The sequence below is a fragment of the Macaca mulatta genome, chromosome 1, assembly GCF_049350105.2.
Source record: "Macaca mulatta isolate MMU2019108-1 chromosome 1, T2T-MMU8v2.0, whole genome shotgun sequence".
In the NCBI taxonomy this organism is placed as follows: Eukaryota; Metazoa; Chordata; class Mammalia; order Primates; family Cercopithecidae; genus Macaca; species Macaca mulatta.
The window spans coordinates 197,981,678-197,994,956 of NC_133406.1; the positions used below are offsets into that span (position 1 = coordinate 197,981,678).

The 13,279-nt window shown below is 43.3% G+C and overlaps 1 protein-coding gene across 2 annotated transcripts; it reads right to left on the reverse strand.

Moving 5' to 3' along the window:
- Nucleotides 1–4,131: 4,131 nt before the first annotated feature.
- Nucleotides 4,132–13,249, reverse strand: C1H1orf50 (chromosome 1 C1orf50 homolog). 2 transcript variants are annotated; one of them, NM_001266364.1, is given in 5 exon segments: nucleotides 4,140–4,670; nucleotides 5,007–5,138; nucleotides 6,851–6,937; nucleotides 12,900–13,015; nucleotides 13,132–13,249. In NM_001266364.1, coding segments are annotated over 5 exon segments (600 nt in total). In that variant the 5' UTR covers nucleotides 13,211–13,249; the 3' UTR covers nucleotides 4,140–4,484.
- Between the last annotated feature and the right edge of the window lie 30 nt (nucleotides 13,250–13,279).

Genomic DNA, 13,279 nt, shown 5'->3' on the forward strand with positions numbered 1-13,279 from the left:
AGCTATGATTGAGCCAGTGCTCTCTAGCCTGAGTAACAGTGAGACTGTCTCAAAAAAAAAAAAAAAAAAAAACAAACAAACAAACAAAAAAAACCTTACTTTATCACTTTTGTGATTTAACTTCTTTATACCTCTATACCGAGATCCTTTATGACTGTCTTAATTGGCCCAAACAGGATTAAGGTTATGGTCAGACTCAAACAGGACTGTGTCTGAATCTGACCTCTACCACTTCCCATCTGTATAACCATGGGCCAGTTTCAGAATCTCTGAGATGCTCCTGCTCTGTAAGATAAGAATACTATATACCTCATTGATGGTGGGTTATGTGAAGATTAAAAGAGATAATGGATACACTTAGCAGAATAAAGGCTCACTAGACAGTACTTATCATCTTTGTGTCTGTAACACTAATACTCTTCATGTTTGTGGACTGATAACTTGAGAAAGTAAGATACAAGCCAGCTCTCCTTTCCTCCTTCCAGAGCACTAGGGTGGAGAAAGGGAGCTACAGTCAACTGTTACTCACACCCAGTAACTTTGGAAGGGCCAACTAGGTGGATTATCAATATCACAGAATATCACTGATTATTCTGGAAAATGACAGGGATGTCCTCCTCCTCCTGCAAATTTTGTTGAGTGGATCCCCACTATTCATTGCAGATACTCAAGCCAGAAATGCTTGAATTCAAGCATCATCTAAGAGTCTTTCCTCTCATCCCTCTGACATTTTATTAACAAGATGGCAATTGATTGTACTTTCAATGTGCCATGCTTCATCAAATGTAAGATGCTATCTGTTTTGATCTTTTTATGTAGCTCTAAGAAAGAAAAAATGCCACTTAAACTGTGACATGCCACTGACTTTTAGAAGTGTCCAGGTTTGAGATACCAAAATGTGGGGGGAAAAAGTACACCTTGCAATTGGTGAAATACAGGCCCTCTCATTCTACCACTGCTTAGTTCAGACTCCCATCATCCCTTGCCTTGATTAGGGATGGAAGCTCCTGTCTTCCCTCTACCCAGCCTCTGCTGCCAAAATGATGTTTCTAATGGCCAATATTACCAACCTACCCAAATCCTTCCATTAGTTCTTCTCCCATAGCCCCCGGTCCATATTCTCCTGTTTAACTGGCTGCAATTCCTCACATGTCGTATCACTTCTAGTCAATGTCCCTTCCATGTTATTTTTTGTCTGGAATGTTTTTTCCTTCCCCTCTTCATCTATCTCCTAGCTTTTAGACACAAGGATTTTCTAGCCGGGACATATCTCACTCCACCCCTCCTTGTGGCCAGGACTGCTTTGGTTGATATGGCTTAAATGGATGTCCCTGTCTTCATTCACAAATAAACTCCATCCAAAAATGAACCCTACCCCAACCCCCAAAAGACAAACTTCCTATGAAAGGGCAATTGGAGCCTCCAGAAAGTTCTAACTTGTATGGTTTTCAACACCAAGCAAGCATTAGCTCCTCCAAGAGTCTTCCCAAATTCTCCAAGCTCAATAAGGAACCCCTCCCTGGAGCTCCATAATATTCCACACGTACTTCTATCACACCCCTTCTTAGAGCATCTTGGAGTTGTTAACTTGTTTCCTTCTCTACCATCCTGTGAGCTCCTTGGAAATAGTGATTCAGCTCTATTATTCCCCAGAACCTGGAACCTAGAAGGTACTTCATACTAATGAAATTATCAGGTGAACAGATGGATGGGTAAATGAAAAGTGATTACTGTATATAATCACTGGGTCCTAGTTTCCCATTCTCAGGTGCCCCAAATCACCTCACATTGCCACTAGCCCTTCCCAAGTGTGGTAACTGGCTTAACCAGGAAAGAGCAATGACACCCCTTGGTGGTCAGTGCAGGGAGTACATCTTACTGAACAAAAGGAAGTTTCTCTCTTTTCAATCACTGCTGTCCCGCTGTTGAGGTTAGGAAATGTCAAGAGCGAGGGAGATTTGCATTTTCAAATGATCAAGCTGATGACTGCATGCAGAATGGATTGGAGAGGGGATAGAGGAGGAAGCAGGGATGCCAGCTGGGAGGCTGTCTTGTTAGAGTTGAGAGTGAAGTGCAGATCTGTGACTTTGACACCATCACACTTAACCACTTTGTAATATTGCCTTTTTTACCTAGAACTTTCCTTTCTTCTTCTCAACTGAGCCCTGTGGCAGATAGATTCTAGGATCTGTTCAATGATTCAGTGATGTCTGCCTTCTGGTATACATGCCTTTGTATAACTCCCTCCCTTGAATATGGGCTGGCCTAGTGACTTGCTTCCAACCAACAGATTACAGCAAAGGTGATGAAATGTCACTTCTGTGATCAGACTACATGAGACTGTAACTTCCATCTGGCTAGCAGACTCTAATCCTTGCTTACTTTGCTTAAGAAAGCTGCCATGTTGTAGAGGCTCGTGTGGCAAGAAGTGAGGGCAACCTCCAGCCAACAGTCAGCTAGTGGAATCCCTGAAGCCAGCAACCCTTGAGGGTTGTCAACAAGCCTGATGCGGTGGCTCAAGCACCAGCACTTTGGGAGGCTGAGGCAGGTGGATCATGAGGTCAAGACATCGAGACCTTCTGGCCAACATGGTGAAACCCTGTCTCTACTAAAAATAAAAAAATCAGCTGGGCATGGTGGCGTGTGCTTGTAATCCCAGCTATTTGGCAGGAGAATCGCTTGAACCAGGAGGCAGAGGTTGCGGTAAGCTGAGATTGAGCCACTACACTCAGGCCTGGCAACACAGTGAGACTCTGTCTCAAAAAACAAAATAAAACAAAAAAAAAAGAAAAGAAATTCTGCTAACAATATAAGTGAGCTTGGGAGCAGATCCTCCCCCAGTCAGGCCTTCAAATGAGAACAGCCCTGACCAATAACTTAATTTCAGCCTTACAGGGTTTCAGAGAAACCATGAAGCAGAGGACCCAATGAAATGGTGCCTGAACTCCTAACCTATAAGCTCTGAAATAAATGGGTGTTGCTTTAAACCATTAAGTTTGTAGTAATTTGTTTATCTGATAACTAATGAAGTACCTATTCAAAATTGTCATCATGATGCAGGTGAGAACCTTCTGAAAACCTGGGAAACTTTCTGTAGTCAGACTCCACTACTGTACCACTAATGTCTCTTCCCTCCGACTCTGCAGCACCCCAGCAAAAGACCTCTGCAGCTGAGTCCAAAGAACATTCCCATGTGAACTGAGCGACCAAGTGTCATCTGAGTGAGCTTGTTAGATTCTAGCCCCATCCTGTGTGAGGCCTTAGGTGGACCATTTACAGCTCACAAGAAATCCAGTTTATGAGGAGAGACCATGAATAATGGGGGGGGAGGGTATTACCAAGCAGATCAGTATAAGGAACATCCATTCCCAGAGAGAAACTTGGGCCATTGTCAGTTCAAGGACATATCTCTCTGTCCTTTTACAGCATACTGCAATAGATTACAGCCATGCTAAATCATCCATAAACGAGCTAATTCCACCGAACAGACAGGAAAGAAGGTAGAGTCCTACAACAGCCTAGTCGGAATAAGAACTACAGTAATTTTGCCAAAGACCCTTAAGTTCTTGAATAATTCTTGTCAAAATGAATTTCAATCTGAGTTAACTCACAGTCAACAATTTGGCTGTTTTTCTTGTTTCTCACTCTACTGCCATACTCTCTTCCACAGTATTTTTAAGTAGCCATTTAAATGGGTTTGTTCTGCTGCAGGTGGCTGGGCCTGGGAGCTCCTCCTTGGGAGACTACACAATGGATTCTATAATGATTAGTGGCAGCATCCAACGTCTCTTCCAAGTCTAAAATTTGTGAGTTTCAAAGTTGACACTCCCCAAACCTGGCCTTTGCTGCTGCCTCAGATTCTCATTCACTCTAGCAAGGCAGAGAGAGCAAAAGGGGCAAGACAAACCTCATCAACAGCACAGAAATCCCAGAATCACACACTCTCTGGTCCAGCCAAGCCAAGTGGTTTTTTTTTTTTGGGGGGGGGATTTAATCACCCTCCATTACCCAACATTCTCGTTCCCAGATGAATTTTAAACTGGAGTTGCACCAACTGTGAGACAGCCTCAACCCCAATGTTAAATACTACCAGTTACTAAAAAAAAAAAAAAAAAAGACTGAAAACAGTTCTCTCTGGAAAACGATCCACCAACCATTTTTATGGGAAGAAGAAAGTCTTCTCTAACACTTTAACTTAAGGGAAGAAGTGATGGAGAGGAAGAAGGAAAGTACATTGGCCAATACTCTGAAACTGACTGACTTGGGTATCTGTGGTCCAGAGAGGATCCCGAAAGACAGTGACTCTGTCTCAATGATTATTACCATCCCAATTAAAAGTCAAAATGACAGCATTTACATTCACACAGGGTCTCTTTCCAGGAAGTTTGTGATTCACCTACATGTCCTCAATTCTCAAGATAACAATGGGGTCAACAAGGAGGTGACAGCCAGGTCCTGTGAGAGCTGTTTGTCAGAGCCCACTCTCAGTGAGTCAGTCCCTGGAAGTTGGGTTCAGTGCATGGAGGCAGGGCCACTGACTGGCTTAGCAACTTGTCCATCATGCCGATTTTAGCATCTTGCTTCTCAATGTCCTCATACGGAGTCCAGGACAAGTCATGCTGTAGCTTGTAGGCACCAAGGAAGTCATGTGGACAACTTGTCCCCCATTCCTAGAGAAGGCAAAGGAGGCAGTTCCCATCAGGGTGGGTTGTGAACAAACTGAGCTCATTTCCTAATTATGCCACAATCTCTTTTTTGGCTTTTCACTTCATACCAGTCAGAACAATCTTTGGAAAGCAGTTACCTTACACATCAGATCCCTCCCTTGAGAAAATGAGTGAAATAATTTAAGCACAGGTATATTTTTTATAGTCATGTCTGGGCTCACATCACCCCCAGTTTTCTAAGAAACCATATACCAATCCACATGTCTACATTTTCACATATATACCAAGAATTTCTCAGAGGCTGGAGTAGATTTTTGGGCAAACAATGTATGTTCTTACCTTTGGAGAAATGATGGAAAAATACTGCTGACCACTCTCCCGTTTATAGAGGTAGTAAATGTTGCCAGGTTTTTTCACCATATTACAAGCTACATGGTGCAGGTCAGCATCTCTGTGAGCATCTTCCAGTACCTATGAATCACAGATATGTAACGAATTAGGTATTGGAGATAACAGGCACCCATATTCAGTGATCATCCCAATTAAAATTTGGAAACCATTCAATGCTTAGGATCTTGGTCCCCAATAGCAATGAATCACTTTTAAGATCCAGATTACTCTGAAGAAACAAAAATTAGACTATGCTGCTATGCTGTAAAAAAGGCTTTAAAAAATTATATTTCGGGCCGGGCGCGGTGGCTCAAGCCTGTAATCCCAGCACTTTGGGAGGCCGAGACGGGCGGATCACAAGGTCAGGAGATCGAGACCATCCTGGCTAACACGGTGAAACCCCGTCTCTACTAAAAGTACAAAAAAAACTAGCCGGGCGAGGTGGCGGGCGCCTGTAGTCCCAGCTACTCGGGAGGCTGAGGTTGGAGAATGGCGTAAACCCAGGAGGCGGAGCTTGTAGTGAGCCGAGTTCGCGCCACTGCACCCCAGCCTGGGTGACAGAGCAAAGACTCCGTCTCAAAAAAAAAAAAAAAAAAAAAAAAAATTATATTTCAAGCCAGGCACAGTGATTCATGCCTGTAATCCTAGCACTTTGGGAGGCCATGGCAGGCGGATCACTTGAGCTCAGGAGACCAGCTTGGGCAACATGGCAAAACCCTATCTCTACTAAAAATACAAAAAATTAGCCAGGTGTGGTGGCATATGCCTGTACTCCCAACTACTTGGGAGGCTGAGGCAAGAGGATCACTTGAGCCCAGGGGGCAGAGGTTACAGTGAGCCGAGACTGCACCACTGCAGTCCAGCCTGGGTGATACAGTGATACCCTATCTTAAAAAAAAAAAAAAAAAAAAAGGTATTTCAAAATGTTGAGCAATAATGACTCCAGGTAATTTTTAAGTTTCTTTCCTATTTTTCTGTGCTAAGTACATTTCTTTTTTTTTTTTTTTTGAGACTGAGTCTTGCTCTGTCTCCCAGGCTGGAGTGCTGTGGCCGGATCTCGGCTCACTGCAAGCTCCGCCTCCCGGGTTCACGCCATTCTCCTGCCTCAGCCTCCCGAGTAGCTGGGACTACAGGCGCCCACCACCTCGCCCGGCTAGTTTTTTGTATTTTTTAGTAGAGACGGAGTTTCACCGTGTTAGCCAGGATGGTCTCGATCTCCTGACCTCGTGATCCGCCCGTCTCGGCCTCCCAAAGTGCTGGGATTACAGGCTTGAGCCACCGCGCCCAGCCAGTACATTTCTTTTATAAATGAAAACATATTCCCCTGTTAAAATGCTTTACCTCATGAAACCTTCTCCTGGAAAAAACAAAACAAGGGAGGCCTAATTCGTTACATATCTGTGATTCATAGGTACTGGAAGATGCTCACAGAGATGCTGACCTGTACCATGTAGCTTGTAATATGGTGAAAAAACCTGGCAACATTTACTTGGGAGGCTGAGACGGGAGAATCGCTCGAACCCGGGAGGCAGAGGCTGAAGTAAGCTGAGACCACGCCACTACACTCCAGCCTGGGCCACAAGAGCAAAACTCTGTCTCAAAAACAAACAAACAAACAAACAAAAACTTATACTTAACCTCTTAAGCTTATTCCTTCTATTTTACTCAACACCTACCTCTACATTTCTAGGAGGCACTAAAGACATAAAAAGTCACAATGATTATAAACAAGTTCAGCCAATCCTGAGAACTAAAGAAAGAAAATGAAAGCCTGTCTAACAGTCATTCCTTACCTTCCTGGCTTGTTCCTGCAAATGTTGGATTTGCTCAGCTATGACTGTCAGCTTGTTGGTGGCATTTGCTCGGATGAATTCATCAGCCTACAGGTGAGAGAAAACTAAACTGTGGGTTGAAAGAGGAAAAGACTTCTATGATGTTCTTTTCTGGATCCCAGTGAAGAGGTTTATGCTAATATTTTGCTTCTGCCTAAAATATTTTTCCCATTCTCTCCACTGCCCCACAGCCTCCCACTCATCCTGAGGCCCCACTCAGATAGCACTGTCATGAGAAGGCCACCCTGACATGACTCCACACCACAGTTACATGCTCTCTTCTATTTCCCATAGCTTTCTACCCTTTCACTATGAACTGCAGTTACACTGAACTTCTTTGGTTCTCCAACATGCCTTCTCTCTTTCTCTCTCTCTCTCTCCTGCTACCAAATATATTGAATATACCCTCTCCTCCAACCAGTCCATTTTTCCTCCTGCTCTTTACCTAACAAACACCACACACTTCTCAGGTCTCCATTTTCTCATGTTTAAACCCTTGTGAAATCAGGGATGGATTTTAAATAATTAAAAGACACTTGTGATCTGGCCCTTATCATCTGCTAAGGTAGAAATCTAGATACACACAGAAAGTATTCGGGTTTTTCTATGTGACCCCCACACCCCCAGAACTGAGAAAGTATGTGTTAATCTGACCATTTCCTCAGTTATTTACATCACAACTACTTAAATTTTAACTTATATGTGCATTTCTAATTATTACTTAAAACGTATTTTAAAAGACTGCATTATGATGTGGACCTGAAACAGAGTTATAATGTGCACACAAGACTGCCTGTCATGTGCCACAAAGTGCAACTGAAGGCAATGGAAATTTTTTTTCTTCAGACAGAGTTTTCGCCCTTACTGTCCAGGCTGGAGCTCAATGGCGCGATCTTGGCTCACTGCAACCTGTGCCTCCTGGAGTCAAGTGATTCTCTAACCTCAGCCACCCGAGTAGCTGGGATTATAGATGCCCACCACCATGCCCAGCTAATTTTTGTATTTTTAGTAGAGGCAGGGTTTCACCATGTTGTCCAGGCTGGTCTCGAACTTCTGACCTCAGGTGATCCACCCACCTCGGCCTCCCAAAGCGCTAGGATTACAGGTGTGAGCCACTGCGCCCAGCCAGGACATTTCTTAAAATAGATCAAATTCTCAAAGTTAGGAGAGACTAATGTGATCAATTCATGTGCTGGGAAGGATTACCACTCAGGCAATAGAAATCTGTCAAAAATTTCCAGCTTACTTTTACGAAGAGCTGATTATACACAATTAAGGTAAAGAAATGAGGAAATTAAACTAGAACTTGAACTAAAAAATATTAAAGAGAATTTGTTGGTTAGTTGAGGAGTCTTACGGCAAAATTCAGGTATAAACCAGTGTTATGAGTGAACAGAAACCATACAAGTAAACTGAGTCATTTATCTGTCCCACAGATGTATATTAGGCAGCTACTGTGTGTCAGACACCACACTAGGCACTGGGTGTACTGGTTAACAGGAAAGAGAAATCCCTGCCTTTAAGATGGCAAGTCAAGTCTAATATAGTTTAACAGAAATATGAGGCAAGTCGCATATAAAATTTTAAATTTAAATTTTCTAGTAGCCACGTTAACAGTAAATTAATTCTAACAATACTTTTTTTTTTTTTTTTTGAGGCAGAGTCTCGGTCTGTCACAGACGCTGGAGTGCGGTAGTGCAGTGGCTCACTGCAACCTCCACCTCCTGGGTTCAAGCGAATCTCATACCTCAGCCTCCTGAGTAGCTGGCACCACAGGCATGCGTCACCATGCCCGGCTAATTTTTGTATTTTTAGTAGAGATGGGGTCTGGCCATGTTTGCCAGGCTGGCCTTGAACTCCTGGCCTCAAGTAAGACGCCTGCCTCAGCCTCCCAAAGTGCTGAGATTACAGGCATGAGCCCCCGTGCTCCAGCTAACACATTTTATTTAACCTAATATATCAAAAACATGTTCATTTTAACATGTAATCACTATTTTTAAGTTGTTAATGAAATATTTTGCATTTTTTGTTTGTTTTTGTTTCTTTTTTTGGTCCTTTGCAGTCTAATCCATATTTTGCATTTGATATTAAGCCTTCAAAATATAGTGTTTATTTTGTACTCACAGCACATCTCAATTTGGATGCTAAATTTTCATCAGAAATACTTCATCTGCATTTAGACTTAATAAAATTTATATGTGAAAAAGTTGATTCACATACTCAAATTGTTCCAATATACTTGAGTTCCAATACTTGAAGTAATTATTGTTTTTAAATTCAAATGAATTAAAATAAAATAAAATATAAAATTTGGTTCCTCAACCACACTAACAACATAAGTGCTTAACAGACATAATGTTGCTAGTGGGTACCATATTTTAAAGCACAGCTCCAGTGAGTAATAGATACCAAAAAGTAAACATGATTAAAGTTAATATTATATGTACACATAATAACAATGCACTATTATGAAGGAAATAATCACAATTATGTGGTAGAAGCAGGTTAAAGATAACAAGTAAGTAGAAAAGCTACTTCATTTTTATGAAGTTTAATAATAGGGAGTGGTGGGGAATTGGAAAGTATATGTAGCCTAGAAGTATTTGAATTCAATTTAATAATACTGTCATTTGGATGGGGTAGGGTAAGGCCTTTTTCAGACAAGAAGGCCTCACTAAGGATGTAACATTAGACTTGGGTCTAAATGAAAGGAGAGGACCGACCATGAGAAAAGCTGGGAAAAAAAAAGTTTGCAGGCATTTGAGACCAATGCAGTTGAAGACTAGTTAGTGATAGGCAATGTGTAGAACGGGGTTAAAAAAGAGAGCAGAGACCAGATCTTGCCGTCTTGTAGCCCACGGTAAAAGAATTTGCATTTTGTTCCAAGAATGAAAGCCCAGGCATGGTGGCTCACACCTGTAATCCCAGCACTTTGGGAGGCCGTGGCTGGTGGATCACAGGAGGTTGGGAGTTCGAGACCAGCTTGACCAACATGGAGAAACCCTGTCTCTACTAAAAATACAAAATTAGCCAGGCGTGGTGGCACATGTCTATAATCCCAGCTACTTGGGAGGCTGAGGCAGGACACTTGCTTGAACCCAGGAGGCAGAGGTAGATGTGAGCCAAGACAGCATCATTGCACTCCAGCCTAGGCAACAAGAGTGAAACTCTGTCTCAAAAAAAAAAAAAAAAAAAAAAAAAGACAGAAAGAAAGGAGGAGCCATATATGGCCAAAGAGACAGTAGGTATTTCCAGAGCTAAGGTAGTTCCAGGTTAGGGGTAGCCTTATAATAACCCTCCCTTTTCTTAAGGTGCTAGCAGTAAATCTCGTAAACAAAATTTGAATTTATATTTTGAAGAGTTAATATAAAATGCAAAATATGGATTAGGCTGAGGTCCAAAAAAAGGAAAAAAGAAACAAAAAATGCAAAATATTTCATGAACAACTTAAAAACAAAAAAGCCTCATAAAAAATGAAGAGAAGAGTACCTACAACTAGTAAGCACTAACCCTAGCCTCAACTACTCTGAGGCCCTTTACATTCATCTCATTTACTTCTCACAACACCTTTATGAAGTTGATAACCTCACTTTCTCATTTTAGCAATTAAGACTCACAGACATGAGGCAACCTGTCCAAGGTTTCACAGATAATAAACAGCAAAGGATCTGAACACAGGTCAGTCTGATTCCAAAATTCATGCCTTAATACCAGGCCTCCTGAGCTTTCTGAACACACACCAATACCCGGGTGAGTCCTGCTAAAAAAAATAACTTCTTCTTTTTTTTTTTTTTTTTTTGAGATGGAGTCTCACTCTGTCGCCCAGGCTGGAGTACAGTGGCACAATCTCCACTCACTGCAACCTCCGCCTCCCGGGTTCAAGTGATTCTCCTGCCTCAGCCTCCTGAGTAGCTGGGATTACAGGTGCCTACCACCACGCCCAGCTAATTTTTTGTATTTTTAGTAGAGACGGGGTTTCACTATGTTGGCCAGGCTGGTCTTGAATTCCTGATCTCGTGATCTGCCCACCTCGGCCTCCCAAAGTGCTGTGATTACAAACGTGAGCCACTGGACCTGCCCCCTCCGTTCCTTTTTTTTTTTTTTTTTTTTAAAGACTCGCTGTGTCGCCCAGGCTGGAGTGCAGTGGTGTGATCTTGGCTCACTGTAACCTCTGCCTCCCAGGTTCAAGCAATTCTCCTGCCTCAGCCTCTAGAGTAGCTTCAGACTACGGGCACACACCACCATGCCCAGATAATTTTTTGTATTTTACTAGAGACAGGGTTTCACCATGTTGCCCAGGCTGGTCTCCAACTCCTGAGCTCAGGCAATCCTCCTGCCTCAGCCTCCCAAAGTGCTAGGATTACAGGTGTGAGTCGCCACACCCAGCCTCATTTTTTTTTTTTGAGTCTCACTCTGTCCCTGATTCTGGAGTGCAGTGGTGCAATCTCGACTTACTGCAACCTCTATGTACTGGGCTCAAGCGATTCTCATGCCTCAGCCTCCCGAGTAGCTGGGACTAAAGACGTGAGCCACCACACCTTTTAGTAGACACGGGGTTTCACCATGTTGGCCAGGCTGGTCTCGAACTCCTGACTTCAAATGATCCACCCACCTTGGCCTCCCAAAGTGCTGGGATTACAGATGTGAGCCATGGCACCTAGCCAAAAAGTACATTTTAGATAGTAAATATGTTTGATTCAATTTGTTTGTCTCTAAAGTTGTTTTTTTCTTCAGCTTCTCAAATACAGATTGTATTGGGGAAACAGAGGCAGCATAATAATGCATCCTCTGTATTTCACAAGATTATAGGATGAAAGGCAAAAACTGTTCTTTATTCCATCTGTTCAGGCCATTATAATAAACATGATAGTCATTCGACAGCACATGGGTATGTTGTGTGCACAAGATTCTATCCCTATCAACCTCCCTCCCAATAATAGTGATCTGATTAGCATATTCTCTTAATCCATAAAAGTTGCACTTTGCTCCCCAGTTCTTTAAAAAGAAGAAAGTACAAGTTTTGAATTAAAACAGCTTTCCTACGTATCTGAATTTTTCTTAATTAAAAAAAAAAAAAAAACGGATTCGAAGGATTTCTAGGATCATTGGGAAAAAAAAGACGTGAGGGAATTTGAGCACATTAAATAATTTTGAGCAAAGCAAAGACCTTAGAACATAATCAAGGCTAAATCTGATAGTGTATACAGGGATAAGGGGCCATCATAATCTTTAAAACAGCAGGACCCTCCATCTGTGCACACTGAAGAGGGTGTATAACTGGAAGTCTTGACAAGAGATAAGAAGGAATCTGGTTTTTCATTGAATAATGACAAAGCTTTAGATCTTGGAGCTCTCCTACTTCAAACCTTTCACTTTACAGATAAAATAGTTGAGGTCCAGAGAGAAGTAATCTGCCTGAAGTCGCACTGCAAGTTTGTATCAAAAGTGGGATTAATAGTCACGTGTCCAAACTTCCAGTGTTTTTTCCATTATTTCACATTTCCTCCTTATTTGACTTATTTTGGCCATCCATATAAAAGCACTGGGCTTGGGAATACTATGTTTAATAAGGACTAAACTCGGAGTCCTTGCCCTGCTAGATGTTTAAACTCTCAGTTAACAAAGATCTTATGGGAAGCAGCTTTAAAAAAGCGGACCTTGAAACTTCTGGGGAACTTTTCTTTGTCAAATGGGAAGATAACTCTGTACTGCCTACCTCACAAGGCTGTCCTAAAGTGCAAATGAAATAATGAACGCTAACGTGTTGTGTAAACCTTCCCACGAAGGGAGATTATGGGCACTCAAGTTGCCGTTAGAGGAGCTTTTGGTCACAGAAGGTCATTCGAGTCAGGCCACCGACTCACAATGACAGTCGGCTTTACTCGTCTGTAAAATGGAGACAAGAGCAATTGCCACCCCCACCCTAGGTGGTAGTGAGGTCTGAGCCGAAAGACGCAGAGCACAACGTGAATGAAGACGGTTATTCGCTGCCCCGGTCGCGCCTCCTCACCTTCTGCACCTGCTCTGCGAGCGCCACGAGGTCTAAGGGGTCCCCGGCCCGGTGGGTGTGGTAGGGGCTCACCAGGGCCAGGCCGCCGGGGGTCGGGGTGAGCTCCACCAGGGCTCCTGCGACACACAGCCAGGAACAGGCCGTGAGCTCCCGCCCTCGGCCTCCCGCGGAGCCCCGAGACCGGCTGCCTCGCTGGGGCTGACTTCCCCTTGCTGACTCCCGCCCCGCATACCTCCCTGGCCTGCAGCTGGCTGCGGTCCTTGGCTTTCAAGGACCCCCTCGGTCCTCCCGAGCGCTGCGGCGTCCTCCATGACAGCGACTTATCCTCCCCACTCCCTGGGCGGTGCGAGTCGGGAGAGCCTGCGCGTAAAGGTGCGTGG